General features: G+C 33.4%; 6 protein-coding genes and 2 pseudogenes across 8 annotated transcripts, besides 6 other annotated features; 5 read left to right on the forward strand and 3 right to left on the reverse strand.

Annotated features, from left to right (window-relative positions):
• Positions 1-231: 231 nt before the first annotated feature.
• Positions 232-1,671, reverse strand: TVAGG3_0310690 (uncharacterized protein; the record flags this gene model as incomplete). The annotated part of the gene is made up of 1 exon (XM_001310959.1): positions 358-1,641. One exon carries the CDS (start codon positions 1,639-1,641, stop codon positions 358-360), a length of 1,284 nt encoding a protein of 427 aa, XP_001310960.1.
• Positions 1,672-1,902: 231 nt separating this feature from the next.
• Positions 1,903-2,325, forward strand: TVAGG3_0310700 (spectrin binding; the record flags this gene model as incomplete). The annotated part of the gene is made up of 1 exon (XM_001310958.1): positions 1,903-2,325. The coding sequence occupies one exon, from the start codon at positions 1,903-1,905 to the stop codon at positions 2,323-2,325; it is 423 nt and encodes a 140-aa protein (XP_001310959.1).
• A 112-nt stretch (positions 2,326-2,437) lies between these two features.
• TVAGG3_0310710 (protein ubiquitination) lies at positions 2,438-2,629 on the forward strand (the record flags this gene model as incomplete). The annotated part of the gene is made up of 1 exon (XM_001310957.1): positions 2,438-2,629. The coding sequence occupies one exon, from the start codon at positions 2,438-2,440 to the stop codon at positions 2,627-2,629; it is 192 nt and encodes a 63-aa protein (XP_001310958.1).
• A 1,975-nt stretch (positions 2,630-4,604) lies between these two features.
• Positions 4,605-4,634: a terminal%2Cinverted (terminal inverted repeat of MuDR-3_TvMULE3 transposon ID:TVAGG3_0310720).
• Positions 4,605-5,525: a mobile genetic element.
• Positions 5,496-5,525: a terminal%2Cinverted (terminal inverted repeat of MuDR-3_TvMULE3 transposon ID:TVAGG3_0310720).
• A 4,549-nt stretch (positions 5,526-10,074) lies between these two features.
• Positions 10,075-14,823, reverse strand: TVAGG3_0310730 (armadillo (ARM) repeat-containing protein family; the record flags this gene model as incomplete). Its single annotated transcript, XM_001310955.1, has 1 exon — positions 10,147-14,709. The coding sequence occupies one exon, from the start codon at positions 14,707-14,709 to the stop codon at positions 10,147-10,149; it is 4,563 nt and encodes a 1,520-aa protein (XP_001310956.1).
• Positions 14,824-15,976: 1,153 nt separating this feature from the next.
• TVAGG3_0310740 (nitrile biosynthetic process) lies at positions 15,977-17,725 on the forward strand (the record flags this gene model as incomplete). The annotated part of the gene is made up of 1 exon (XM_001310954.1): positions 16,310-17,440. One exon carries the CDS (start codon positions 16,310-16,312, stop codon positions 17,438-17,440), a length of 1,131 nt encoding a protein of 376 aa, XP_001310955.1.
• A 2,064-nt stretch (positions 17,726-19,789) lies between these two features.
• Positions 19,790-19,819: a mobile genetic element.
• Positions 19,820-21,464: 1,645 nt separating this feature from the next.
• Positions 21,465-22,200: a terminal%2Cinverted (terminal inverted repeat of Maverick-1B transposon ID:TVAGG3_0310760).
• Positions 21,465-27,994: part of a mobile genetic element that runs on past the window's edge.
• On the forward strand, positions 23,854-24,709 carry TVAGG3_0310770 (annotated as a pseudogene). The gene has a single exon. A coding segment is annotated over exon 1 (856 nt).
• Positions 25,943-26,704, reverse strand: TVAGG3_0310780 (uncharacterized protein; the record flags this gene model as incomplete). The annotated part of the gene is made up of 1 exon (XM_051229810.1): positions 25,943-26,704. One exon carries the CDS (start codon positions 26,702-26,704, stop codon positions 25,943-25,945), a length of 762 nt encoding a protein of 253 aa, XP_051099540.1.
• TVAGG3_0310790 lies at positions 27,040-27,918 on the forward strand (annotated as a pseudogene). The gene has a single exon. A coding segment is annotated over exon 1 (879 nt).

Consider the following 27,994-nt stretch of genomic DNA (forward strand, 5'->3'; position numbering starts at 1 on the left):
AAAAAGTAATGAATGCACTCTTAATTGATGCATGATTCATTGTTTTTTGTATTTGTGGTGAATTAATTGATACATGAATCAGAATCAAAGCATCATTGAAGTAAGTATATTGTACATAATAGAGTTTTTAGTTGAATATTGACTCTACTGAAGAAAAAAACACAAAATTCCAAAACATTTTCTCTTCAAATCATCATTTTTTCATGACATCATGTAACAAAATAATTTACATTAGATTATATGATAAAACTTTATTCAAAATAAATAATAAAACCAAAATCAAGATATTCAATATCTAAAATAAGGACAGAAATGCAAAAATTATAAACAAACAATTACAAAACAACAAAAACAATCTTACACCATACCTGTAATCTTAAGTGAAGGTTTGTATTGAGGAACTTTGATTCCGAGTTCAGCAGGAACACTGTCCTGGAGCTTCTTTAAGCTCTGGTTGAACTGCGTAGTAGTCATTTCTAAATTCTTCTTTTCCATTTCGATATCCATTTCAATTTCTTCTTTTTCGCGCTGTTTTCTATCTGCAGCTTGTTTCATCTGCACTGTCTTGTAGTATTCTCTTTCTCTTTTCGCTTGTTCTTCGTTGAATTTTTCTTCGTCGAAATCATCGATTCTTGCTGGGAAAGGTCTCTTTGTTTTGAGTTTATTCTTAGCAGCGTTCTCTTTTGCGAGGTTCTGCCACTCTTTCTTTCTCTCTTCTGCTTGTTTGACCTTCCTTTGTTCCATTTCTTGACGTTCTTTTTCTCCATTTAGAGCTGCTTGGCTTTCTGCCTTCTCCTGGAAGTCATCTATCTTCTGCTTCTGCTGAGCAAGTGCTTTGGCTTGCATTTCAACGACAATAGCGCGTCTACGAGTTTTTTCTAATCTGACTTCTTCTTCGCGCTTTGCTCTGGCTTCTTCAATCTCTGCCATGCTTGCTGCTTGGCGCTGTATTTCCTTTTCTTCCTCTTTCTGGCGTTGATGACGTGTTGCTTTCATTTCTTGAAGCATTTGATTTCTTTTCAGGAATTCTTCGCGGAATGTTTGACGTACAGCTTTATCTTTCTCTTCCTTGAGAAGATCTTTGAGGCGTTCGCTCTCATTGGCCTTCTTCATGTTCTCAACTTCTTGTAATTCTTCTTGGCGAAGCTTCTCTTGCTCTGCTTTATGAGCACGGATCTGCTCCTCGTAGTTCTCACGAAGCTTTGCTTTGTCACCGAGATGACGTTCTTCTTCCTTTTGAACAGCTTCTCTTGCGATCTTTAATTGATAAGCTTCTTGTTCCTTTTCTTGTTCACGCTTCTCACGGTTGTATTCCTTGAGAAGTGTGTTGTACTCTATCTGCTTTTTAAGACCTGAGATTGTTGTCTCATAAATAAGACGCCTGCGATGGTCTTTTACCTTTGGAACTGGCTTATCAATAAAGGGCTGTGGTGGCTCTAATGGTTTTTGAGTAAGAATAGCTGTTGTGTTGATTGTCGTATTAAGTGGGAAATCTACTGAAACATAGCGATCTCTTGTTGACTGTTTTGGTGGATGAGGAGGAAATTCATATCCTTCATCAGGAAATAGATCTTCGTTGCCAAGGATATCAACCATTGTATATCCAGATGAATAAGAATTGCGTGTTCTAGTCTTACTCATATCTATTTTGTAAATTTTGCTCGTTTTTTTCCTCCCTTCTAAAAATGTAACAAAATAATTTTCGATTTTAATAACAAATTATGTAATGATACTCGTTAAAAATAACAATTCTTTTGTTTTTTATAAGAAAATAATGCAGTTTTAAATTTAACAATATATTTTTTTGCTATTTTTGACAAACTATCATATTATAATATCACAATTTCTTCATAAAAGATTGTTACATTACACTGTTAAATTTCAAAAAAAGCAAATCAGGCAATGGATCTGAATTTCGAATATATTGCTGCTCATATCGGTGATTATATTAAAAACGAAAACTTTTTCGATACATTCGAAATAGAAGATATCAAAGCAATCATGAAATATTCACATTTGACGGCTGATGAGTACGTTTCTCTTCTCAAGCAGTCCCATCCAACTATTAACGCAAGTAAATTATATACATGTACACGAAATGTCAATGTTACTATCCAAAACTTCGAAGAAGTTGTTTCGATTCTTAAATCTGTCAAAAAGTACATGAAATTCAATATATTTGGTGGAATCGTTGATTTTATTAAACAAAAAGACAAAGAATTTCGTGATTTTACAGAAGAAATCAAAAAACTTCAAGCAGAAATAAAAACTTTACAAAATCAACCACAAAAATTCTGCCAAAGAAACTACAGTTACTCGAATTAATGAAAATGACAACAATCCGCAAGATATTTTAACCAGACTTAAAAGATCCAGTGATTTTGATAGTGTTTACAAATACCTCGATGATCTTTCTTCAAAAGGAAATCACCAAATTATGTCAAAAGCTTGTGAAGAAGGACTTTGGAAAAAGACAACAGATGATGAAAGAAATGTTCTTCATTTTGCAAGTGAAAAAGGAAATCTTAGACTTATCAAATCTCTCATCGAAAGCAACTGCGATAAAGAATCAAAGGCTAATTATGGATATACACCACTCATTTTTGCATCAGAAAAAGGTCATCTTTAAGTTATTAAATATCTTATTTCTGCTGGAGCTGATAAAGAAGCAAAGGATAAATATGGATGGACTCCACTCATTTATGCTTCACATCATGATAATCTAGATATTATTAAGTATCTTATCTCTGTTGGTGCTAATAAAGAAGCAAAAGATAATGATGGATGGACTCCACTTATTCATGCAACAAAACGGAATAATCTAGATGTTATTAAATATCTTATCTCTATTGGTGCTAATAAAGAAGCAAAAGATGATGATGGATGGACTCCACTTATTCGTGCAACATATCATGATAATCTAGATATTATTAAGTATCTTATCTCTATAGGTGCTAATAAAGAAGCAAAAGATAATGATGGATGGACTCCACTTATTCATGCATCAGTTTGTGGTCATCTTGAAGTTGTTAAATATCTTATCTCTATTGGAGCTAATAAACAAGCAACGACTAATGATGGAAGCACTGCACGCTCACTTGCAAGTGTTAACGTAATAAAATATCTAAAATTTGTTAAAGCAAAGTAATCTAATCAAAAGTTCTTTCCCTCTTCATCTAATTCAAGAAAATAAAGAGATTTCTAATTTATTCCAATTAGAAAAAGCCCGAATATAATTGACCTTGTGTTATATTTGGTATATTCTATGTTAAATTGGATATAGCAAAGGGATAATTCACAATTTACGCGTAGAAGTTCCTAATTCATAGCTTACAAATTTATATTTTCATCAAAAAATATGTTGAAATGAAATTTGATTGATATATTTTAATAACATATTTAATAATGATATCATTTACTAATCTAAATTTCGATTTTAATAAATTTCCGATTTTTTTGTAAAGTTACGACTTTTCAAAAAAAGAGAATTCGGTCATGGATCTGAATTTCGAATATATTGCTGCTCATATCGGTGATTATATTAAAAACGAAAACTTTTTCGATACATTCGAAATAGAAGATATCAAAGCAATCATGAAATATTCACATTTGACGGCTGATGAGTACGTTTCTCTTCTCAAGCAGTCCCATCCAACTATTAACGCAAGTAAATTATATACATGTACACGAAATGTCAATGTTACTATCCAAAACTTCGAAGAAGTTGTTTCGATTCTTAAATCTGTCAAAAAGTACATGAAATTCAATATATTTGGTGGAATCGTTGATTTTATTAAACAAAAAGACAAAGAATTTCGTGATTTTACAGAAGAAATCAAAAAACTTCAAGCAGAAATAAAAACTTTACAAAATCAACCACAAAATTCTTCCAATGAAAATTACAACTTCCCAAGAGAATTTTTGACCAAAATCTCTGAACTTAAAAGATCCGGTGATTTTGATAGTGTTTACAAATACCTCGATGATCTTTCTTCAAAAGGAAATCACCAAATTATGTCAAAAGCTTGTGAAGAAGGACTTTGGAAAAAGACAACAGATGATGAAAGAAATGTTCTTCATTTTGCAAGTGAAAAAGGAAATCTTAGACTTATCAAATCTCTCATCGAAAGCAACTGCGATAAAGAAACAAGGAGTTTTAGTGGGGATACTCCACTCATGTATGCATCAGCTAATGGTCATCTTGAAGCTGTTAAATATCTTATCTCAGTTAAGGCAGATAAAGAAGCAAAGTCTGATTATGGATTTACTCCACTCATTTATGCCTCAAGAAACGGTCATCTTGAAGTTGTGAAATATCTTATCTCGTCAGGAGTTAATAAAGAAGCAAAGACTATTGCTGATGAAACTTCACTCTTTGAAGCATCAAGACATGGTCATCTTGAAATTGTTAAATTTTTCATTTCCATTAAAGCTAATAAAGAAGCAAAGGATAAAAATGGAAATACTCCACTCATTATAGCATCAAGGTTTAATAAACTTGATGTTGTTAAATATCTCATCGCTGTTGATGTTAATAAAGATGCAAAGAATAATAACGGAAATACTGCACTCTTAGAATCATATGGTAAGGTAAGAGATTTTCTGGCAAACCCAAATTTTAGCTAAAAGTGACAGGGGAAAAAAACGTTTAGTATTAAAAAAAAAGACCGATGAGAGCTTCGTTCGAAATATAGAGGGAACTGAGAATGCGCAACCATTCTCAGGGAATATTGGATGCTATTCCCGTTCCCTCTGTATGGAAAATTGAGGTTTTCAAAGGGAGTTAAAATAATATCAAATTTATACTAATTTACTTCAAAATACAAAAGTATTTGACAGCTAAAATTAGTTACTTTAGCAAGCCTATCAATACCCTTTTACGATTATTGTTACTTTTTCGAAATAAAAGTAAAAACAAATTTATACTAATTTACTTCAAAATACAAAAGTATTTGACAGCTAAAATTAGTTACTTTAGCAAGCCTATCAATACCCTTTTACGATTATTGTTACTTTTTCGAAATAAAAGTAAAAACAAATTTATACTAATTTACTTCAAAATACAAAAGTATTTGACAGCTAAAATTAGTTACTTTAGCAAGCCTATCAATACCCTTTTACGATTATTGCTACTTTTTCGAAATAAAATAAATTTATTATCAAAAACCTTTTTTTTCTTAGTAAAAATAAACGAAATTTTTTACCTTATGAACTTTTGATGGAAATATGCAAATTTAAAATAATAAAGAAAGCCGCGAGCGAAGCGATCGGCTTAGTTCGAAGATTTTGATTCAAATCTTTGCTGATCTGTAATTCGCGGAAGCCGCGAGCGAATCGAGCGGCTTAGGTCTAAGATTTTGATTCAAATCTTTGCTTATATTCCTTAAATTCTTTATGAAACTCGCAACAGTTCCATAAAAAATTTTAAATTCTAAACTGTCGAAATTACCGATCGGTCATCACACCCTTCACGGGTGTGTCACTTTTTACAAGTGTGTCACTTTTAGCTAAAATTACCCCTACTCGAGATTTTCTAAACTCCGTTTGGGAAAAGTAATCTAATCAAATAATTATATTTTATTAAGAACATATCATAAGAATATTGCTTTTTCTTCATTTAATTCAAGAAAATAAAGAGCCATATATATAATTTTAGCGTAGTTTTTTTATAAATGTGATCTCTCAAACAATCTGATGAGATATAATACGTGCATTATATTTTTTTTCTCTTCACATTTGTAAGGTCGCCAAAAAAAGAAACGATATGACAAGCATATCATGTGATTTATTGATCTGCAGTGTGAAGATATATATTTGATCAAATATAATTTGGGACCTCAGGTGGCTTCGCTTGCCCTTCGGGCAAGCACGCCACCTTCGGCCAAATTAAATAATTTTTTGAAAAATTGAATTATTCACTATTTGGTTGGCGCTTTGCGCCAACCAAATAATGAAGAATACTAATATATGTTTACTTAAAATATGATTAAAATTTCTGAACGAAAACTATCAAAAATAAGTCATAAAAAATATAAAAATAAGAATCTAATTTATTGCAGAATAAATATCCGCAAAGTCTTTGTAACATCCTTAATATATATACTGTCTTAATTCTATCGGCGCTTCGCGCTGATAGAATTAAATGACAAGGCTGTCATGCACCAGTGTGTTATAACAGATCGATTTTATTTGAAATTTCATAAATTTTATTTGAAATTTCATAAATTATAATAAATTTGATATTCAGAGACGGCGCTACGCGCCTTTTAGCATTCTGGGCACGTAAGTGCCCAGAATGCAAGATTGAGAAATTTGAAACTTCGTTTCAAATTTCTGCCATGCTATTATGCAAAAAGAAAGTCAGTACAAAAAAATTTTTGAAATTGAGAATAAAAATAATATCGTGATTTTTTGTGATATATGGATTTTTTAGAAGATTTTAGATATTGAAGTCTCAATTTATAAAAATTTTTTAAATTGAGAGGAATTTTAATGATATTATTTTATTTGATATTTGGATTTTTTAGATGATTTTAGAGATGTCAGTCTCAATTTAAAAAATTTACAAAAAATGATCGTAAAATAATTGTTTTTGTTCAAATCCTTTTCATTTCGGGAAATTGAAGTTAAATATCAAAGAGATGGTCTATGCATATGTTAAATCAAATCATTAAAAAGTGTTTTGATGACTTTTTCTAACCGCAAATTGTCACTTTTTGATGTTTTAAAATTATTATATATCCTATATGCATATAAGATACAAATTAATATTAAAACTCCAAAATTGATTTTTGAGAGAATCAAATTTATCACATCTCATCGTTGTTCCGAATTAATATTTTATTTGTAATGTACATATTATCACAATTACATTCATCATATTAAAATTCAAAAATAATTTTTGAGTTTCAGATCTCCCTAATTTCCCATATAAATATATGTTTATTTTATTAAAAATAGAATGTCCAATTATTGATAAAAATCGATCCGCTTTTCTACCGGTCAAGCTGTATATATATAGAACCCATCCATGTAAACCTCGATGTCACTTTTGCGGCCGAGCGGAGCGAGGCCGCAAAAGTGACATCGAGGTTTACATGATGGAAAAGCAGACTTTTTTTTTCGTACACCCTCTCAATTTTTTTCCAGTTTTCGTACTCATATGGTATTATTAGTTTATAATAATGATAGAGCTTCCGCTATACAGCAGCATTAAAATATAGCTGTATTGTGATTATCTCCTTGAATTTGAGAGGATTCTAAGTTTAATGTCAAGATAATCTCAATTGAATTTAGCATGGAAGCAACATATTTACTATCGTATGATTGTTCATGATAGATCTATGCTTGTTTTACATTAATTTACGAAATCTTATCAAAATAGCGTATCACAGGAAGTTGAATAATTATATCTTTTAAAAAATTGTGTTTTATTATGGTTACAATTGGTATTCTTTATTATTATGACTGGGATCTCTATGTTGGCTCAGAAATATGAAATATGATCAAAATTGAAGGATGAAAATAATAATATGAGTGTGAATAAGTTGATAAATGTTTTTGTTGCATATTATATCTATATGTCCCTGCAATTACGTACTCAAATCGGGAGAATCTCTCACTTTTGTTCCGCAATGTGACATTGGGAACAAAGTTTCCGATCTGAGTACATATTTGCAGGGTCTTGCAATGGCACTCTGCAAGTACGTACTCAAATCGGGAGAATCTCTCACTTTTGTTCCGCAATGTGACATTCGATATTCGATTCTCGAAATGAGTTTACAATTGCAATATACTGTCATATTATATTGCAATTATAAACCTCTTTCGATGAAAGCTTATTTTTTCATATCTCTATTTTGCTTTAGAAATTTGATTCTCGAAAGGAGGTTAAGAGTACAATGTTATACCATATAATATTGCAATCGTAAACTCCTTTCTAAAGTTTCTTCTTTATAATATATTTTTATTTTCTCATTCTTCTTTTAACTAGTAAATTTTATTCACAATTTAATCTAAATCATAAATATTCATGTTTTGTCAATATGTTTTTTAACTCAAATCGTTTTTTCTTATCAAATTTTATATTTTTATTCATTTTCACTTTTTTAATTTTTTTTGGAAATTTTTATTCAATTTCAATATAATTTAATTCTATTTCAAATGTATTATAATTTTATTCATCTTTATATTTTTAATTTTTGAATTCATACGATAATTATTCATTCAATTTTTTAAATGAATGTTTTGATGGGACGAGCTTACTGATAATAGACTCATCCCATCAAAACATTCCCTTGAAAACTCTGGCCTTCATCGAGGCCAGAGCTCACAATTGACCTCCTCAGAGCCAAGTTCCTCGACGGTCGTCCTCATTATGTTCGATCCGAGAGGAACTTGGCTCTGAATGAAATTCACAAGCTCTGGCCTCAGGAAATGCCAGAGCTTCGCAAACAATCCTCGGGGCCGGTTTCCTCAAAGACCGCCATGATTCGGGGCGGCCGGAGAGGAATCCAGTCCCGAGAAAGTGCCCATACGAAGCTCTGGCCTTATCAGTGGTCAGAGCCTGCAAATACAATCCTCCGGGCCGAATTTGAGGGAGATCGTCAACATTATTGACGATCTCTTCTCATCTCGGCCCTGAAAGAAAGAAATACACAGGTTCTGGCCTCAGAAAAGGCCAGAGCTTCGCTTACAGTCCCTAGGGCCGTCTTTCCCAAATGCCGCTCTGATCCCGGGCGACAGGCGAGGAATCTGGCCCTGGGTTACTTACCAAACGAATCTCTGGCCCCAGTAAAGGTCAGAGCCTGCAAATACAATCCTCAGGGCCGAGTTTTGACACAAATGTCCATTTGATGGACGTTCTTGTCAAAACTCGACCCTGAAAGACCTACACACATAGGCTCTGGCCTCAGCAGAGACCAGGGCCTCACTTACAGTCCTCAGGGCCGGATTTCCCAAATGCCGTCCTGATCTAGGGCGACAGGAGAGGAATCCGACCCTGATAAACAGCAAACCCGAATTTCTGGCCTCAACATGTGTCAGAGCCTGTAATGCTAATCCTCAGGGCCGAGTTTGGGGAGATCACCCACATCATTGACAATATCCTCTTATCTCGGCCCTGAAAGACATACAGATACAGGCTCTGACTCTTGTTGAAGTCAGGGCATCTCTATAAAGGGCAGTTTTTCTATGTTCTTTCATTTTCTGAAAGATCATGGTGAAAAAGCTCTCGAATTCATTATTACTTCAAAATAGCGCATGCTTGAGATTATAATTTTGCAGCAAATTTATTGATTGCATTCAAATATTTGATCTCATTATTTCAAACATGCAAATATAGGGTTTACCTGTTGCAAATAAAATATTTGCTTAAAGGAACCCTATTTATAATGAATAAACACTCTTTTTTATATAATAAAATATTTATTTCATCATCTATGATAATTGAGTAAATTTATAACAATAATTGTACTTACAATAACAATTACATATCATTATCATATATGCTTATCTTCAAAACTCTATTTTAAAAAAGATGCCTAATTGCATATGTAATAAAAATCAAGTTTTATAAATTAACACAGTGAAATTGTACTTTGCACAAAACATTATGCTTGTACTAGTAAAATCTTCTAAACAATTGTAAATAATCAAATATGATATTTGATGTGATATATGTCTAGACCAGAGATTGAAATATGAACACGAGAAAGACAAGTTCTGATCATAGGCAAACATTGGACATCACATACTATGCCCTGTAAAAAAGTACGAAAACTGGAAAAAAAATTGAGAGGAGTACGAAAAAAAATTCTGCTTTTCGTATCGACTCCCAAAAAAAAGTACGGAAATTAAAAAACGCAGTTTGAGCAATTTCTGAGAGTCTGTTCGTCAGAAGGTATACATTTGTATACTTTCTAACACTATTTTTTTGGTCCTTTCAAAGTTTTTGGCAATGTCAAAAAGTATAGATCGGGGCTCTCAATTTTCCTCTCAAACGGCGTTTTTTTTTAAAAAAAACGCACAATTTTTCATCGACCTTTATATGAATGCCAGAAATATAAAGTTATATATATAAAATCACTTTTATTTAAAATATATATATAAGAACTAAACATATTAAAAAAATAAACAGAAATAAAATTATTCAAAATCAGAAGAATCATCCAAATCCTGCCATTCACCATCATTGTCATTTCTTCGCTTCACATTTGTTGAGAACACTTTCAAAGAGATTTGTTCTGGCTTTGGTTTGGAATTCAATGCGTCATGTTTCTTCAAAATCGACATAGCCATTCTCATTTTATCTTCATCAATATCATCAACAGTTATATTATCATTTATCATTGTTACCAATCTCGCGAATGCTGCTGTAACTTTTAATCCGTATGTTTTAGAAGGACCCCATTTGCAGACAGTATCAAATATCGCATTAACAATTGCTGTGCAATCAAATGTATTATCATAGAAAATGTTATTGATACAAAAAGTAATGAAATCAATGACATTTGATGCTGAATTCGGACCCAATTTTTCCAATTTAGCAACTGCTGATGATAAAACACCTCTTGATAAAACATCCAAAGCAATAGGATCACTTCTTGCTAACAAGAAAGCAGCTAAATCAATACCTCCATCCAATATAGCTCTTTTACAAAGTCTTGCAACAGAAGAAGCTGCTGCACAGCCTGGGAATTTTGTCAATCCTCTTCTGCAAACAATCAATCCGAATTTAGTGTCTTGTGCAAGTAAGAACTCCGCAATTACGTCATTAAACATGTCTTCGTCATCTAAAAGATCCATCAAGATCGTGGCAGCGCAGATTGCTTCATTACACTTAAACTCATTCGCATTCAATGACTGAACAATGTATGAAGAAATTTGTTCAGCGTATTTCAATACTTCATGAGATTTCAGCATCAAAACACTTGACAAAGCCAATGCGCCGCATTTCTCTCTTATGACAGCATTCAATAAACCTAATGCATTATCATAAGCACCATTACATTTGCATGCAGCAATTACAAAACTAGATGTCAATGGTTTCAATAAAATAGTATTTCTACAAACAGCATCACAAACAACATGTATTAAATGGATCAACATCTCTTTCGAAATATCTTGTTTGTAGTTCTCAAGTAAAGCTGTTGAAGCAGAAACACCTGCTGAAACACGCCATGTTTCACTTGCTGTTGTTGCTTCTAATGAAAGAAAAGCAGCAAGTGTCTCTGTATCTATTAATTGAGGTGAATAAGACCTCAACCAAACACAACTCAACAAAAATCTTGAATAAAAATGTGAAAATTGTGCTCTGAATGATGATAATTGTTCCCATGGACAATTCTTGTTTGTTCTGATTCTTACGCATTCTATTAACCATTCTTTGAAGTTTCCACCAATTAATTCAAAGAATTTACCGAATTCTTTTACAAGATTCGGTCTTGTAGAACAAATTTCAACAACTTTTGATGCGATGTCCAAATATCCAAATGATTTCTTTCCAACTTTTTCAAGTCCAGAAACAACAGAATGCATAATTTCTGATCTGGAATTATTTGATTCTGATGAGAAGAGGAACTGCAAGAATGTAGTGATGAAGTTTGCAGCGACATCTAATGAACTAGGAAATGCATGTTTGCATGCAATAGAAAACTGTGATTCATACAATTCTAAAATAGGACAATTATCTGTTGTTCTTTGTGAGAAATTAGTTATTACATCGGATAATGTTTGATAAGCAATTTCGTGGAGTTCTATTTTATGTGTTTCAACTGCACGAATTGTTGATGTCATCATATCATCCAAACACTCTGTTTTTAGTTCTTTTTGTTTAGCCAAAGCAGGTAACAAAGATCTCGTGAAATCTAATGCACATGCTTTAACTTTTGTGTTCGGTTGAACAGTCGCAGAACCAAATTCAGGCATTTTATTACTTGATAACACTGTTTTTGAGAGAGAAAGCCAATCAGACATTCTACTTTCACTTGTTGATCTCGCTAAAGAAACAACGAATTGTGATGCTCTTTGATCTTTCGTTCTTTGCAACAAGATTAAAACACTTGGAATCAAATCAAAGTTTTCATCACTTAAAGGAGAAATGTGTGAAGCATCAGACATCGCTCCACAAACACTTAATTTCAGTTCTGCACTTGAATTCTTTGGAGGAAATTTCAAGGTGAATTTCGATAACAATCTTGGCGAAAAAGCCAAACTCGCTCTGAGAACCAAATGGAAGAACTCAGAAGCGAAAGGAACAGGAGTATTCCTAAAACACTGTATAACTAAAAACAATAATTCAAAAGTAGATTCGCTAGACAAGAAAGGTAATAAAATAGGAACTAATCGTTCAACACATCTTTCAATCAACATCAATGAATGCGGATCTGCTGTTGGCATCGAATACATGCATTTCAAAATGACTTGGCATTGTGCATCTCCTACCATCATCGCTGCAAGTTGCTGACTTAATGTCTCGTAGATCTCACACAAAGCGTGTAATGCGTATGTGTATAAATTTGGATCTTTTATAGCAACTTGCATAGAATACAAAAATAAAGTAATCACGGAATCACTTAATGTAACATGTTTCGAAATCGAAGCAACTAAGAAACATAAACTATATGAATTACGCCTGTCTAAATACTGCGAGACTTCTTTGAAACTGTCAAGAAACTGTTTGACATGTAAAGCTATACATTCTGACAAAATTTGACTTTCTTCGATGGTTATGTGCTTTACAAAGAGTTCTTTCAACATGTGGTTGTGGAAATCCTCTGGCATGTCGTTTGGACATGTTTTGTAAAGCTGGAGAAGGATGGCGTACATTGGATGTTTCACTTTTTCATCAATTAGTTGTTCTAATTTGATCTTTCTGTCTTCAAGTGACAAATTCTTGAATGCTTCGGGTAATGTCTCAATAATGGCTTGTCCGAACACGATTTCGTCGGGAACAAATAAAAGAGAACCGATATTTGGAGCAATTCCCTTTCTTGGAGTGAAATAATCTTTCGGAGTGTACATTGGAGACATAAGATGTAATGCATATGGTCTGGTAATACAGTTGGCATTGACAAGTTTGTAGAAAATGTCAAATGCTGACTGAATCTTGAATTTCGAACATAATTTGAGTAAAAACAATCGACCTGCTGGTGTCATTCTACTCAAATATGGTAAGCAACTACGTGTTATGGCTTCTGCTTGGTGGTGATCGTGTGTAACTAAGTAAAAAAGTGCAGTTTCGCAATATCTTGATCCGACAACGTTGGATTTGTGTTCGTTGTGGAGATCGTTCTTCAGAAGATTGTTGAAATGGTCAATAAACGCACTTCCATCGTTCGAAAACTCAAATTCGGGCATGCATCCGCAAATTATTAATAATGGAGCGGCGATTGCGGCGTTTTTGACTCTCTTCGACTGGAACTCGACATATCTCTTGATATATGGCTCGACTTTCTTAACTGCGGCTTCTCTGTCTTCAATGACAGATAAAATAATTGCGCAAAGCTCAGCCATGTTGTTGTATTGAAGAGCAAGGTTGTCTCCCTTCGATGGAGGTGCAGAAAGGAACTGCGCGCCGGCCTGGAGGTTCTCAAGGGCAATTTCAGGATATTTCTTGGCCAAAAGAACGAAGAAAGAGCAAGCGGAGTTTCTTTCCTCAATATTTGTGGATAAAAGCATCGATACGCCGATACCAGCGGTTTCTCTGGTCGAATCTTCATCAAATGAAGCCGCTTTGAGATAAGTAATGTTTGGAGCGGCGTGAGTAACGAGAGTTCTGAATAGTTCCGATCGTACGTCTTTTCCGAAGAATTCATTGACCTTTGCCATTGATTGTGGATTTACTGACAAAGCAAACTCAAAAAGAGCCTTTGCGTTGTTGTAAACGAATGCAGGTTCGAGTAAATCTAAGAAATATTTGAAGACACTGTCGAAGTTCTCTTTGAAATCTGAGAGAAAATCAAAAGTATCTTTCCACGTCTTTTGCTGTAGCTTTTTATCGTTGATTTTGTCAATGGGAGCAAGAATCCTTTGCGCTGTTGCACCGGCCGATGACGCTGCTATTTCAACAACAAAAGTAGATCGAGCAACAAACATCGCCTGCTGGAGAACTTTACGTATTTTGCGGATATTCACGACCTCGTATGTGACTACAGCTCGAATGAGTTGATTCGCAAGAAGTTGTGACGCTTCATCTATTTCATTGATATATGAGCTGGCAAATTTGAATATTTTGTCGGCATTCTTAGTAACAGATTCAGGGCTGACGTCTATGATGCATTTAAGAGCGTAGCATGCTGCTACATGGAGACTTTGACGCATCCCGAGTAATTTGTCGATAATTGCTGGTAAAGCTGACTTAGAATGGGCACCAACACGCTCAATAACCTTACCTATAGCATATATAACAGATTGAGTTGGTTTTTCATTGAGTCTTTGCAATAAATTGAAAAATTTTGGTAATTTTCTTCTTTCGTATATCTCTGAAAGATGATTTCCAATGTTAATCGCACATCTAGATGATATATCACCTCCATTTGCATTTAACAGTTTTATTAGGTATCTATCATACATATCTACTTGTTTATCTGAGAGAGTAGCCGGAAGATTTTCTTGAAATCGAATGAGAACAGTGTCTATAGTCTTACTCGGCTCGAGAAGTCTCTTGGAGTTAATAATCTCGTTGAGATTCTCGATAACACTCTCCATAGTTCAAAAATTTTTGAGAATTTATGACGATGAAATTTGAATCCCAATTATCGGTTATTTTTTGAGCCTCCGATGGAATCTGATTGATTATTTCATCATAACATTTGTACTACTATAAACATGCATTATTTGAACTTTATGTTGTAAAATTGGTTGATGTGGGTCAAGCCAGCTTCAGATGAGCACTTGACCTTTACTTGGATATGATGGGCAAATTAGGTGTATCAAAATATAATGGTTAAAGGATATATTGTCTTGAAATAGTTGATTAAAAATTTCTATTCAAAATTGATTTTGATAATAATTAAATAGAATTGCAAAAGTATAGATTTCATACCATTATACCATACAAACATAACTATAGCTTTCATATTTCAAACAAATAACTCACAAAAAACAAAATTTCTATTCATATAAAGATAATTTCAGTGTTTATTGATGCAGAACAATAGCCAAGATCTTTTCACATGCAAGTATATTCATACAATGACATACAAAATTATATTTCAACTTTACAATTTAACTTTAAATAGTTTTCCATTATCATCAACGGCTAAGAGAAACACCATCAACGTATATCATATTAGACCAAAATATAGCCTTCCCACTCGTTTTTTCAATCATTAAAAGAAATATACGAACGAATATATTTCATAATAATTAAATATATGATATATTGTTGAGGAAAGACATTTACAATATATTTGTGCAAAGTATGGAATATATAAGAGTAAGTTAATATCAATTACGCTATTTTTGATTTGAATTCTTGCTAAGAATTAATTAAAGCATAAATAAGCGAATTTCTATTACTCATAAACTGCTTTATAGTATATATGCCAATCTTCACCAAGACAAATATTCTTTGAAAAAGAAATCTGATTTATGGGGCTTATCTCTAAATGTGCATTAATTCTATAGAATGCAACAATTATATATTTTAGCTCCATAATACCTATAGTCCAAGATTAATTTTGCCAAATTTAATTTTTATCAACAGTTAACTATATTTTATAGAAAAAAACAAAATATATTCCCAAATGACTCCAAAATTTACAAAAAATAATCGTCAATTATCGTGTTATTTCGCTCAAATTTCAAAAAATGGATTAATATCTAAGTCTCATCACACTTTTCAATGCTCGATTTTTAAAAACTGTTTAAAAATGGAGCTTATATTGAAATAGTGTAGAGACTAAAAATTACCACAGACTATTTCAGAGGATTGAGTTGCCACTCAATCCTCTGAAATAGTCTGTGGTAATTTGCAAAATTTAATAATCTCTTGATAACTGCAATTCATGCCGGAATAATCTATCATCATTACAACTTGCTTCATACGATGGGCTAAAAAATTCAATGGGATATATTTTGAGAGCATTTGAGGACACCTAGTTGAACAATATTTTAATGCTCCTAATCTAAATAACAAAAATTCTTCAAAGATCAAAATTGCCGATCGAAAGCGTAGCAATTCAAATTACATCGTTAAAATTGAATCTAAAAAAGAACCAATACTATAATATAATTTCATAGAAAAAGAATCAGCTGATATCAACTTTTTTTTGAGAGTGACTTTATTTCTATTGAAGCCTTTTAAATGGGAATAAATGAAAGTGCCGAGATATCCCGCCGGCAAGGGGTAGCTGCTGCGGCTGCAAAGAAGCGACAGCGCCCACTTGTCCAGCCGACAGGGGCTTTAGATAAAATCAGAGATACTCACTTGCAATCAAAATGGTCTGTCTATCTTCCAAACTCCGTTACTCCGGACAACCGAAATGAAGTATTCTACAGTTATTTGCCAGACAAAGATATTGCTATCATGGGATACGGTCAACTTGAAAATGGTTCTTACATTAACGATTATTGGGCTCTCAATTTAAGAAACTCCATGTGGCAGCGTCTCACCTTCTCAGGCTACACGGCATCACCTCGCTGTGGTGCTCAATCAGTCGTTGTCGGCCTCAACTTGTTTGTTTTTGGCGGACAATGCGGTCAAACATACTTTTCTGACTTTCACGTCATAGATTTAAACGCTATGAGTTGCGCACAAATCAACAGTAATACAGACGGTCCATGCCCTCGCACCGGGCATGTTATGGCAACATACAAAACCAAAATTATCATTTGGGGCGGTTTCAACGGCCAATTACTCGATGATTTATGGGAGTACGACATCACGAACAACACGTGGTCTCAGCTTCAATCAGATGTCCCAGGAAGAGACCACGCAGCATTTGCAGTTTCAAATGATAAACTTTACATCACATGCGCTTCAAAGATCGATGACATGATCATCTACGACTTCAACACGCGCAAAATAGAATCGTTTACAGTTACAGGATCCCCTCCTTCGTTCGATCTGAAAGGAGCTTTCCTTATTCCTGTTGACAGATACCTCATCTTGATCGGAGGCCTCGTCAACAAGCAGAAGTTCGCTATGGTTCGTGCTTTTGATACCGTCAAACGGTGGTGGTTTGTTTTTTATATCGTCCCAGATGAGGACACAACAACCGTTGCAGACGGTGGCGTCGATTCAGCTGGCATATTCTTAGTGCCGAGAATGTCCGGTGGCATCTGCGTTTATAGAAATACGACAAGAGATATATGCGTTACTCTTGGAAGGCCATTCTATTCACCACCACCGATCTTCTCGTTCCACGTCTGCGAGGGCGTGGCTACAATGAATCAACAGCTTGATTTATTGGATATATTGAAATTTGGATATTAAATGTATACTATTGTTCCCACTTCTTTATTCCCCAATAGTCAGCCATAGCAAACAATTCTCCTTTCAATACATAGTTTTTCGGAAATTTTATACAAAAAAATACCAAAAAACAAAAGAATTCAATAGATATCATCAGAATTGACATTTTTATACATACAATAACTACTTTCATCAACAATTTTTTTCATAATTTGTTTTTTTAATTGATATATAAATTTTTTTTGAAACAATTAATTTTGATGCAGATACACATCATCACAACTCTGGATTTACTGGTAGTTTTTTAAATACAGATTAATTTTATTTATCATTATTTTTTTAAAGAATTAAACTTTTTTTATGTATTATACGTAAATTTCTGCTTTTAATATGATTTAGCGCATTATGGGATCTGAAAAATATATCTTCTTTTGATTAACAGAGATCTATCAGACTCTTCTTCAAAGTGGTAATAATCATTGTAGTTTTGGATACTAATTCCTGTATAAAAGACAAAAAATTGCTGACTGCATCTGCAAGAAAAAGACAGAGAAGGATTCAATGATATATTTTATTAATTTGACTACAGTCACCCGAAGTACATGTCGAAGGCGTGACAAAGTCATCGAAAGCACTACAAACCTGTCGAAAAAACGAAAGAATCACTATATATACCATCCTTTTCTTGTATGAAAATTCCGACACTTCCAAAAAGAATTAGCACCAAATAAGTTTATTATAAGTATCTGCTCACATCATCATCATTATCAAGATTACATGATACTTGTCTATTCGCTTTATCGATTCCATAGACTGTTTTCATTCTAATATTATATAACAATTCAAGTCTTTTTTCTTAAAATCATCTAATATGAATCTTTAGAGGTAGCTCAAATCTGCTTGAATATGCTAAATGAATCAAATATGGTAATTATTGAAGTAATTGATTAAAGGATAACTTTTTTTTCGGCTTTAAGTAGAATGATATATATACTCATATGAACACAAGGCAGAGTAGTGCTGAAAGAAATCATTAATAATAATAGGGGTTCGCCGTTGGCAAGGTCATATTCTAGAAGTACAGACAAAAATATATAAATCATTTGCAGGTCATCTGAAACTTAGCATTCTTCCACATAATCAATCTTGAAATCTCCTCAAACGTTTTCTATTCAAATATTTGAATACTTTTTGTTTCATTCAACGTTAAAGCCGTTGCACAAACTCTATAGTGGCTAATCATCCTTAAAAGTGACATAGAATTTCATAAAAATGATTTCTATGGAAAACGAAATTTCAATGACCATGAAATATCCAATTTTTGTATCAAGTAAAAGCTGAAACTAGAACAAATAAAAGAATCTTTAAAATTTTTATTAGATATTCGAGATAAATTCAAAAATTGCATCGCCTTGAATATTGAGAATATGTATCACTTTATAGAATATTCAGTTAATATAAGGTTGCGCATTCAGGTGTTTCAAATGAATAATTTTATTTAGAAATAATGAAAGAAAGGAAATGGAACTAATAAGTGAGTATATTGGTCAAATTGAATGAATTGTAACATTATTTTGATTTTCAAATTTACTGTAAATATTGTTTATTGAAACATAACATCTAATTGAATTTGAGTATTCTATTTTATGAATTTACATTATAGAAAATACAACAACTGAGGATTAACATTTTAGTTGTTCGGAGTAAGTTCTTGGTATCTTGCCAGATTTTTTTTTTCATTTCAAAAAAATTAATCCAATGAATGCAAATATGTCTTGGGCATTATTTAAAATGGAGTGATGTTATATTTTTTTTTAAAATAATTTTTTCATCTATAATAATTGAAATGATTCAAAATACTGGATGAGATCATGATTATTAGCTCCAGTTAAAATCATATTTCGCGAATTTACCATAAATATAATTCCAGGATTTCATCTCTTTTCTTTTAGTGGAGAATTGAGCAATTCTTCTGTTTTTAATTAATTTTCCAAATAACAAACAGGATTACATAATACACCCATTAAAAAACATGGAGAGAGGGTCAAAGTTGCTATTTGTCACTTTTCCACAAGAATATAATGGGGAAAAAGTTATCATATAGTTGATCTCATTCACTGAGGTGAGAGATGCATGTAGTGTAATTTGATAAACAGTGGGATTGCTGCTCTAAGTCCTAGGTTCGAGACACATTGGCTTCATTTTCTCTTTTTTATTGACGTAAACTATTCAATTTTTGTGTTCTCCATTCAAATTTCAGAATTTTTTTTGCAGATTTCACGCTACATTCGAAGTTACCTTTTGTAACAACCACCACTGCCTACGAAAGACAAAAGTGTGTCACGATTTCACCCGGAAATCCGACGGTTGTTTAAGAGTATGCACTTTTGTCACCTACTCGGAGAATTGAGCAATTCTTCTGTTTTTAATTAATTTTCCAAATAACAAACAGGATTACATAATACACCCATTAAAAAACATGTCAAGAATCAATACTTATTTTCCTCACTCTCAAATTTTAACAAAAATTGACTCGATCGTTCATGTTGAATACCGACATTGATAAAAGTATTTTTAAAATTATTTTTATCATTATATCCATCAGAAAATATCCTTTCAATCAGAATTACCGTACCTTGAATAACCGGCGAACCATTCAATTGGTCATAGACCAATTTGAGATACCCTTTTCAGAGGAATCTAAAATGTTGTTTATATGGTTATTTATATATTATTTAATCATTTTCTTAAATAAAAATCATAAGTTCTCAATTTTTCTTCATAACGATTCTTATAAATTTTAATGTTTTTACTATGAGTGCTAAATATTATTAATTACTAAATGATTTTAAAAAGAAAAAACATGTTTTTACTTTGTACGTTAACATACGTTAATATCACTTCGGCTATGGATAGAGGCCAACAGCGCCTTATTAATGAGAAAAACATTAGCCTCTTATCAATGAGATGGAAGTGTATTCGTGGATTACAATTGTGAATTCAGATACACTTCCATCTCAAAAAATGCAATCAAATTTGTATTGAATTGCATTTTTTGAATACATGCTATTGGCAGTTGGGTTTTTAGTGCATTTATATTACATTGGTACTAAGGCTTTTGGAAAATTTACAAAATAAATTTAATATTTTGTAAATGTTATCGGTTCTTACGCTTTTGGAAGGAGGGATGGTATTTTTGGAGCATTTATATTACATTGGTACTAAGGCTTTTGGAAAATTTACAAAATAAATTTAATATTTTGTAAATGTTATCGGTTCTTACGCTTTTGGAAGGAGGGATGGTATTTTTGGAGCATTTATATTACATTGGTACTAAGGCTTTTGGAAAATTTACAAAATAAATTTAATATTTTGTAAATGTTATCGGTTCTTACGCTTTTGGAAGGAGGGATGGTATTTTTGGAGCATTTATATTACATTGGTACTAAGGCTTTTGGAAAATTTACAAAATAAATTTAATATTTTGTAAATGTTATCGGTTCTTACGCTTCCTCTCTTGATCAAGATGCTTCCTCTCTTCATCAAAGTGCTTCCTCTCTTCAACAAAGTACTTCCTCTCTTGATCAAGGTGCTTCCTCTCTTCATCAAAGTGATTCCTCTCTTCTTCAAAGTACTTCCTCTCTTGATCAAGATGCTTCCTCTCTTGATCAAGATGCTTCCTCTCTTCAACAAGGTGCTTCCTCTCTTCTTCAAAGTACTTCCTCTCTTGATCAAGATGCTTCCTCTCTTCATCAAAGTGCTTCCTCTCTTGCTCAAGATGCAGCTTCCTCTCTTCAACAAAGTACTTCCTCTCTTGATCAAGGTGCTTCCTCTCTTCATCAAAGTGATTCCTCTCTTCTTCAAAGTACTTCCTCTCTTGATCAAGATGCTTCCTCTCTTGATCAAGATGCTTCCTCTCTTCAACAAGGTGCTTCCTCTCTTCTTCAAAGTACTTCCTCTCTTGATCAAGATGCTTCCTCTCTTCATCAAAGTGCTTCCTCTCTTGCTCAAGATGCAGCTTCCTCTCTTCAACAAAGTACTTCCTAGTTAGTATACCTAAGTCGTGTACTGAGGCACTGCGCGCCTCCGTACACCACTTAGCGGTTTTGACACTTTACAAAGTCGTTAACGTATATTTTACAACACAAACGACAACACAAACGACAACACAAACGACAACACTAACTTAACCTTAAATATTTACAAAGCCACCAACCACTTCACCTCACTAATGTTTTCACAAACGACTTCACTAATGTTTTCACAAACGACTTCACTAATGTAAAAATAAACGTTCTCACTTACAAAAGTATTGCAACTCCTCCCATTGCTGTGCTTCACATAACAGCTCATAATCTTCTGACTCACTTTCTTCTTCATATATGTCAAAGTCACTGTCAAAATGAATGTTAGTAAGTTTTGACAAAGCTAATGAAACACGTTTACCGTTTGTATCGTATGCTTGTATAAACTTTCCATTCTTCATTCCTTCATAAACGCTCAAACTAACTTTACCCTTTCTCCCTCGTATCTGATAGAATGTATTTTCACGAGGAACGAAGAACAAATTCTTGAACTCATGACCGTTGTAGTTTGTTATCTCAATAGTTTTCGTCATTTATATAAAAATAAAATAAAAATAAAATAAAAAATAAACTTAAAAATAAATGATATCACCACCCTCACACGTATGAAAACATCCATTTAAATTTAGGTGAAGTGGTGAGATCTCACCTCTTTTTTCACCCTGTTGAATTCATTACTTTATAACTCTCTTCCTTGGTTTCTTTTTAGTTGCTTTCTTCACGTCTGTCTCCAACTTGACTATCTTTCTTCTTCGTCCATAATGATACCAATTACTTCCACCAGTCAATGGGTCAAATGGTCTTTCGTAAGGGTTTCCATACATTCCATAGGGACCATACGGAAGAACTACTGGTGGAGAAGAAACATTTTCTTTAGTTCCATCGAATCTATTTAAATGCATTGTTTCACCTTTCATCTGGTCATTAAAGTCTTTTGCGTGTTTTGCAAACTCATCGTCCTTTCCTAAAGCATTTTCTGACTCAGTCGCAACCAAATTGGATGCTTTATTTATGAGCCCTATTTTATTTAATCTTAACTTCTTTGCAACCCAGCCTCCAATCTTCCTTTATTTGCATCTAATGTCTTCGAAACCCTTCCTCCACTCATTTTATTTACTGCGTCATAAGCTCCAAGTGCTTTTGCTCCAAATGCTAATGCTTTTGTTCCCATTGCGCCTAAAGCTGTCCAAGCTACCATTTACCCCATATTAAAATCATCTCTCTTCAATATTATCTCATAAAAGTTCTCGTTACTGGAGAAAGTCAATGAAACATAAACATTCTCACGGCTTCGCCCTCACCGCTTTGCGGTCTATCTAACTTCTTTCTTATCTCATCTATACGCAATAAAATATCTGAACAATTGCTAACATCTTCTACAACAGTTATTTCATCATGAATGACCTTCAAGAACAAGCTCATTTAATATGCTATTAAAATCATCTCAATAATGAGTCCATCCTTTCCATCTTTAGGTAGCACAACATCTTTCATTGAAGAAGGTTCGACAAGTCTTATGTTAAACTTACTGACAAAGTTTGTTATACTATAATGCTTTGGCGGCGAATACATGTAGTTTGAAAGACATAATATAGATTCTTCAGCAAATTCACTTATACTGGATTTTATAACAATGTTCTCACGAGACCAAATACGCCAATTGACAATCTTGTAAGCAATCCTGCTGAACCTTCTACTGTAAACGTCGATGGTAACATTCCACGAAGGTCATCTATTGACATCGTTGAGTCACTGTATTTAAATATTTTCTTAAAGCAATCGTCATTATCTAACCATGCAATAGCTTTGAAGTTTTCATTCGAATATACATCTGCTTCATTAAATGTAAAACCTGACTTCTTTGCAGAGACGACTTTAAAATCTATTGAGTTTGTTTCAAAATTATATGCTATGGTAACTTCTGAAGGTAATGGATGTCCTTCCGCAGTAGTTGTTCTCTCACTACCGTTTGAAGCTTTGTGTTAAAAACTTTCATGTCATCTCCTGTATCTAAGTTCACATACACAGCAACAGGAAACTATCTTGCTTCTTTGTTTCATCATTATACTCAAAACATTAAAGTTCTTCAATAATATTGTTCTTCCTGCTGGAATACTTCGAACCTGTCTGATTTCAATAGCTTTCTCACCTCCTACATACTCTACCCAGTGTCTTGGATATTCATAAGTATACTGACTTTCTTGAATTTTGGTTGGTTTCATCATAACATGTTCATAGTATATCTTTATACTCTTGTCAGTTAGACTCGGTGCTATGTTCTGAATATTTCTGACTTGCATTTTTAATGGAGATAAAATGAAGCATTTAATACATGACGTAGATGAAGACATGAATGAAACTACAGACAAACTTAACTCTTCTCTCATTCTTCCTTTCAGTAAGGACTATGAGTTCTGTTCAAATGGTGTTTATTTCTATTGTGGAAAGATGGGTTCAGGTAAGACATTTAACCTCATTCGTCATATACTCATAACAGAACGTTTAGGAAATGACTCATATTATGACCAAATCATTATATCAGCAACTTCAGACTCTATGGACTCAACAGCGAAAACATTTATGTCAAAAGTTCAAGCCTCTGTCGTTAAAGTTCCAGACAGTGAACTCATTGAATTTCTTCAACGTTACATTCGACGTAAGAGGAAATATTATGCCATCGTTGAATTTATACAGTCAGGAATGCAAAAGACTTCTGAGGAGATGGAAAGAATTATTGACAAACACCACTTACGTCAGTACTCAGGAGTTTACGATATGAAACGACTGACAAACTACATTCTATCAAAACTTTCAAAATACCCCTTCAAAAAGTATCCTTCAAACACTCTGCTCGTTTGTGACGACTTCGCCGGAAAAGGTTTAGTGTCAAAGCCTGACTCACCATTAGCTAACATCATAACTAAAGTCAGACATTACCACTTAACTGTAGCAATACTTATGCAAACATGGGGTTTTCCTTGCTTTAAACATAAAACGTCTCATAACTGACTTCGTTATCTTTCAAGGTTTCTCACGCTATGATATTGAACTCATTTGGAAACAGTCAGGTATAACATTACCTTTTGAAGAAATTTGGGAAGCATATAAGTCTCTCATCTCTCCTCGTTCATACCTTGAGATTCATATCATGACTAATACCATTAAAGTCAAAAATATTCCATGGGAACGACCAACATTGTTTAAAGTTTAACCTTCAATTGACTGATGGTAAACAAATTCCATGCATCTCTGTCGCCATTTCTGTTAATATTTTTGCTGTCATTCATATCATCCACTTCCCCATCCGTTAGCTTTTGAAGGATATGCGTTAGAATAGCTGTTCTTAAATGAAGGCTTTTCACCTTTGAGAGCATAAACTCTATAACTTTCTGCATACTTTATGTTTGAACCTCCTGAGCCATCATTGACATAAATTTTTATAGGCTTCCACCCTTTGTTCATGTTCCTGCTTCTTCCCTTAGCTCTTTTGTTCAGTAGTTCTACATCTTTATACACAGCACCTGTCTCAGTGAATTCAACAATATTTTCATTCGTTAGCTTTACATTCAAACCCTTGTCGAGTATATTGTTCATTTCATACATATAAAAGGTTTTTATTCTATATGAAATGAGAAGCAAATCCATCTTAGCTGGTGCCGTTAATGTTCCAATTGAACCAACATCAAATGTTGACTCACGAACGACAAACAATATTGTCATAAAGAACTATAGTTCAGAGTGTTTGAAAGAAAAGAACCAGAACTGAAATCCGTGAATTTAAACACAGCTTCAAACGCTAACGCTACATCAGATGTTAAGTTAGAGTATCCACCACTGGACCAAATTCTTTCAAGAGAAGCCAACGACAACCCTTACACAAATGTTCAAACAAATCCTTCAGATAACGTAGACCATTACCTTCTTCAGTTATACCAAACAATTTTACTCAAAGACGATAAGAAGCTTTTGACAAATCTTATAAGCAAGAACCAAATAATTCTAACAAAGGAGGACCTTGAAAATGTTATCTCACGAATAACAGGGAAACAATGTGTCATTGACTATCTCGACCCTGAAATCGAATGCTGTGGTCAAACGCCACCATTCATGAAAATAGGTAACATCCGCATCATTGAAACACCAGGTACTACAGGAGTTGAGTTTAAGTATAAATATTCGAACGAGTATACAAAACTTTCAACAGAATATAAACTTTGCTTGAAATATGTTTTAGTAAATTAAAGCAATTTGTAATATCTATCCAAAACTTCTTCAACAGTATCGAACTCATCTTCATAATGCAAACCTAATCTTATTGACTTGGTGCAGTTTTCACTAACACAATATTTTTCTGTTCTCTTGACTGACATAACTAACTCATTTGTTTCATCAAACAGCAACAACCAAAGTTCATGACCTAATACATAACATTCATACTTTATATTTTTAGCTCTGAGTTCTCTTGTAAGCTGTTGCATTTAATATTTTCTAAAAAGTCAACTTCAACAGTCATTCGCACTGGTGCCTTCAGTTCTACAGGCTCTCCTTGAAAGTCAACAAGTCTGAATTGCATGTCTTTCAAATTATGAGGACTAATGCGAACCCATTTACCTAAATGAGTTGCTATGACAGGAACGTTTGGAATGAACATTGAATTGACTGCATAACAGAAAGACTTATATTCTACTGAACCTTTACTATTAACTCCTGAAATACCTGTGACATTAGCTATTTTTGACTCAATGTACAAACAATTACCATAACATACGTATGGAACAGATTTCATCTCAATCGTTTTGTCAACACTTTTCAAAGGAAATGTCATATGGTATGCTCCCAGAAGAATTACTCTATGACTCATTCTTGGTATCTTAAACTCTTTCTTGCTACTGAACTTCAATGTTCCCTCAGAAGAGAGTTCGACATCTATGTTGTCAATAGTTTCTTCATTTATGAGAGTATCTATGACTCCAGCAATTTTATCTATTCTATACTCTGCTCTGTTAGGAAATGTTATAAAACTTCTTTTGTCATCTATTTCAATCTCTATGAAATCTGTTTCATCTGTTATGACAAAAGTTGCGATAGTATTGAAGTCAACAACTCTGAAAGCAAGCGCTTCATTCTGAAGACCTAAGTTTGTTTGTAGCTTTACTGTCCCGTATTCGTTTGGGTCTGTACTTTGCAAATAGAACAACATTTTATTCTCATTAAAATATGATTGCTGCATATGCGTATGAAACAAATGAAGCAAGAAGAGCACATGAACTAGTAAACGAAAACTCAACTTTAACCATTGAAGGCAATGATTTAGTCATTGACGATGGAAAAACTAAAAAAGTCATTGATTTCGATACTTTTAACACTTATGACCCATTCATTACAACAAGCAAGGTTCCTATCATAAATGATGGAACGGTGCAATATATAAATTCTACAGTAGATGCCTCATTAGTGAAAGTATTAAATGTTCTCATTGAATTGTTAAAGAGCTTTCGATTTGACGACAACATTAAATGCCTAAAGAATTTAGTCATGAATGAGAAACAAATTCTCGGCGTTGCTGGTAGCAGTAATGATGTACACCTTATGACATTAGAATATTATAACGAACATAAAGATGAACTGAAAGGAGAGAAGGGTGACACCGGACCGGACCTCAAGGACCACAAGGAATACAAGGAATACAAGGAATACAAGGAATACAAGGAATACAAGGACCTCAAGGCGAAAACGGTTTGGATGGAAAGGATGGAAAGGATGGAAAAACTGCTAAATCATGGATATGGGACCTTATAAATACTGGTTTAACAGCTGCTTCATATGGAGTTCTTCAATACCAAATCGGAAAGATATGGGCAGTACTTGGTGAAGAAGTTTTAATGACGTTAAAAATGCTTTGAACTTCATTTCAAATGGTTCGGATACTATTAAAACTTTATCTGGTTGGATGCAAGAAACAAGGAGTCAAATAGATACTGTAAGACGTATAGCAAACAATGCACGTACGGGATTGGATACTTTACGACAAGCACAAAATACACTAAAGGAAGCAAATGATATTCTTGGCTCAGTATCAGACATGCATGAAGATTGGCTTAAAGGTATTGACAAATCTTTAAAAAATCACAGTCAGTCTATTGCTGACTACAAGAAAAGTATAGATTTTTTACATAGTGCTATGGACGTACATGATGGAAGCATAAGGAACTTACTTAATGCTAACAATAACTTACCAGGAACTATTAAAGCATTTATAAAGTCCTTTGTAAAACCCGGTGCTCTAACATTTAGGTCTTTGAGAGCAAGAGCATTGAAGTCAAGAGATGCAGAAACTCCAACAGAACCTACAGAAGGAACTGAAACAACAGAAACTCCAGAAGAACCACCAAAACCAACAGCTAATGAAATATTGTTCGAATATTTTCCAAGGTACTCTGTTCTCATTGCATACATTCAAGAAATACTTAAGAAAGCAGACTTGACTTTA

Source organism: Trichomonas vaginalis, chromosome V, assembly GCF_026262505.1.
Source record: "Trichomonas vaginalis G3 chromosome V, whole genome shotgun sequence".
Taxonomy (NCBI): domain Eukaryota; phylum Parabasalia; order Trichomonadida; family Trichomonadidae; genus Trichomonas; species Trichomonas vaginalis.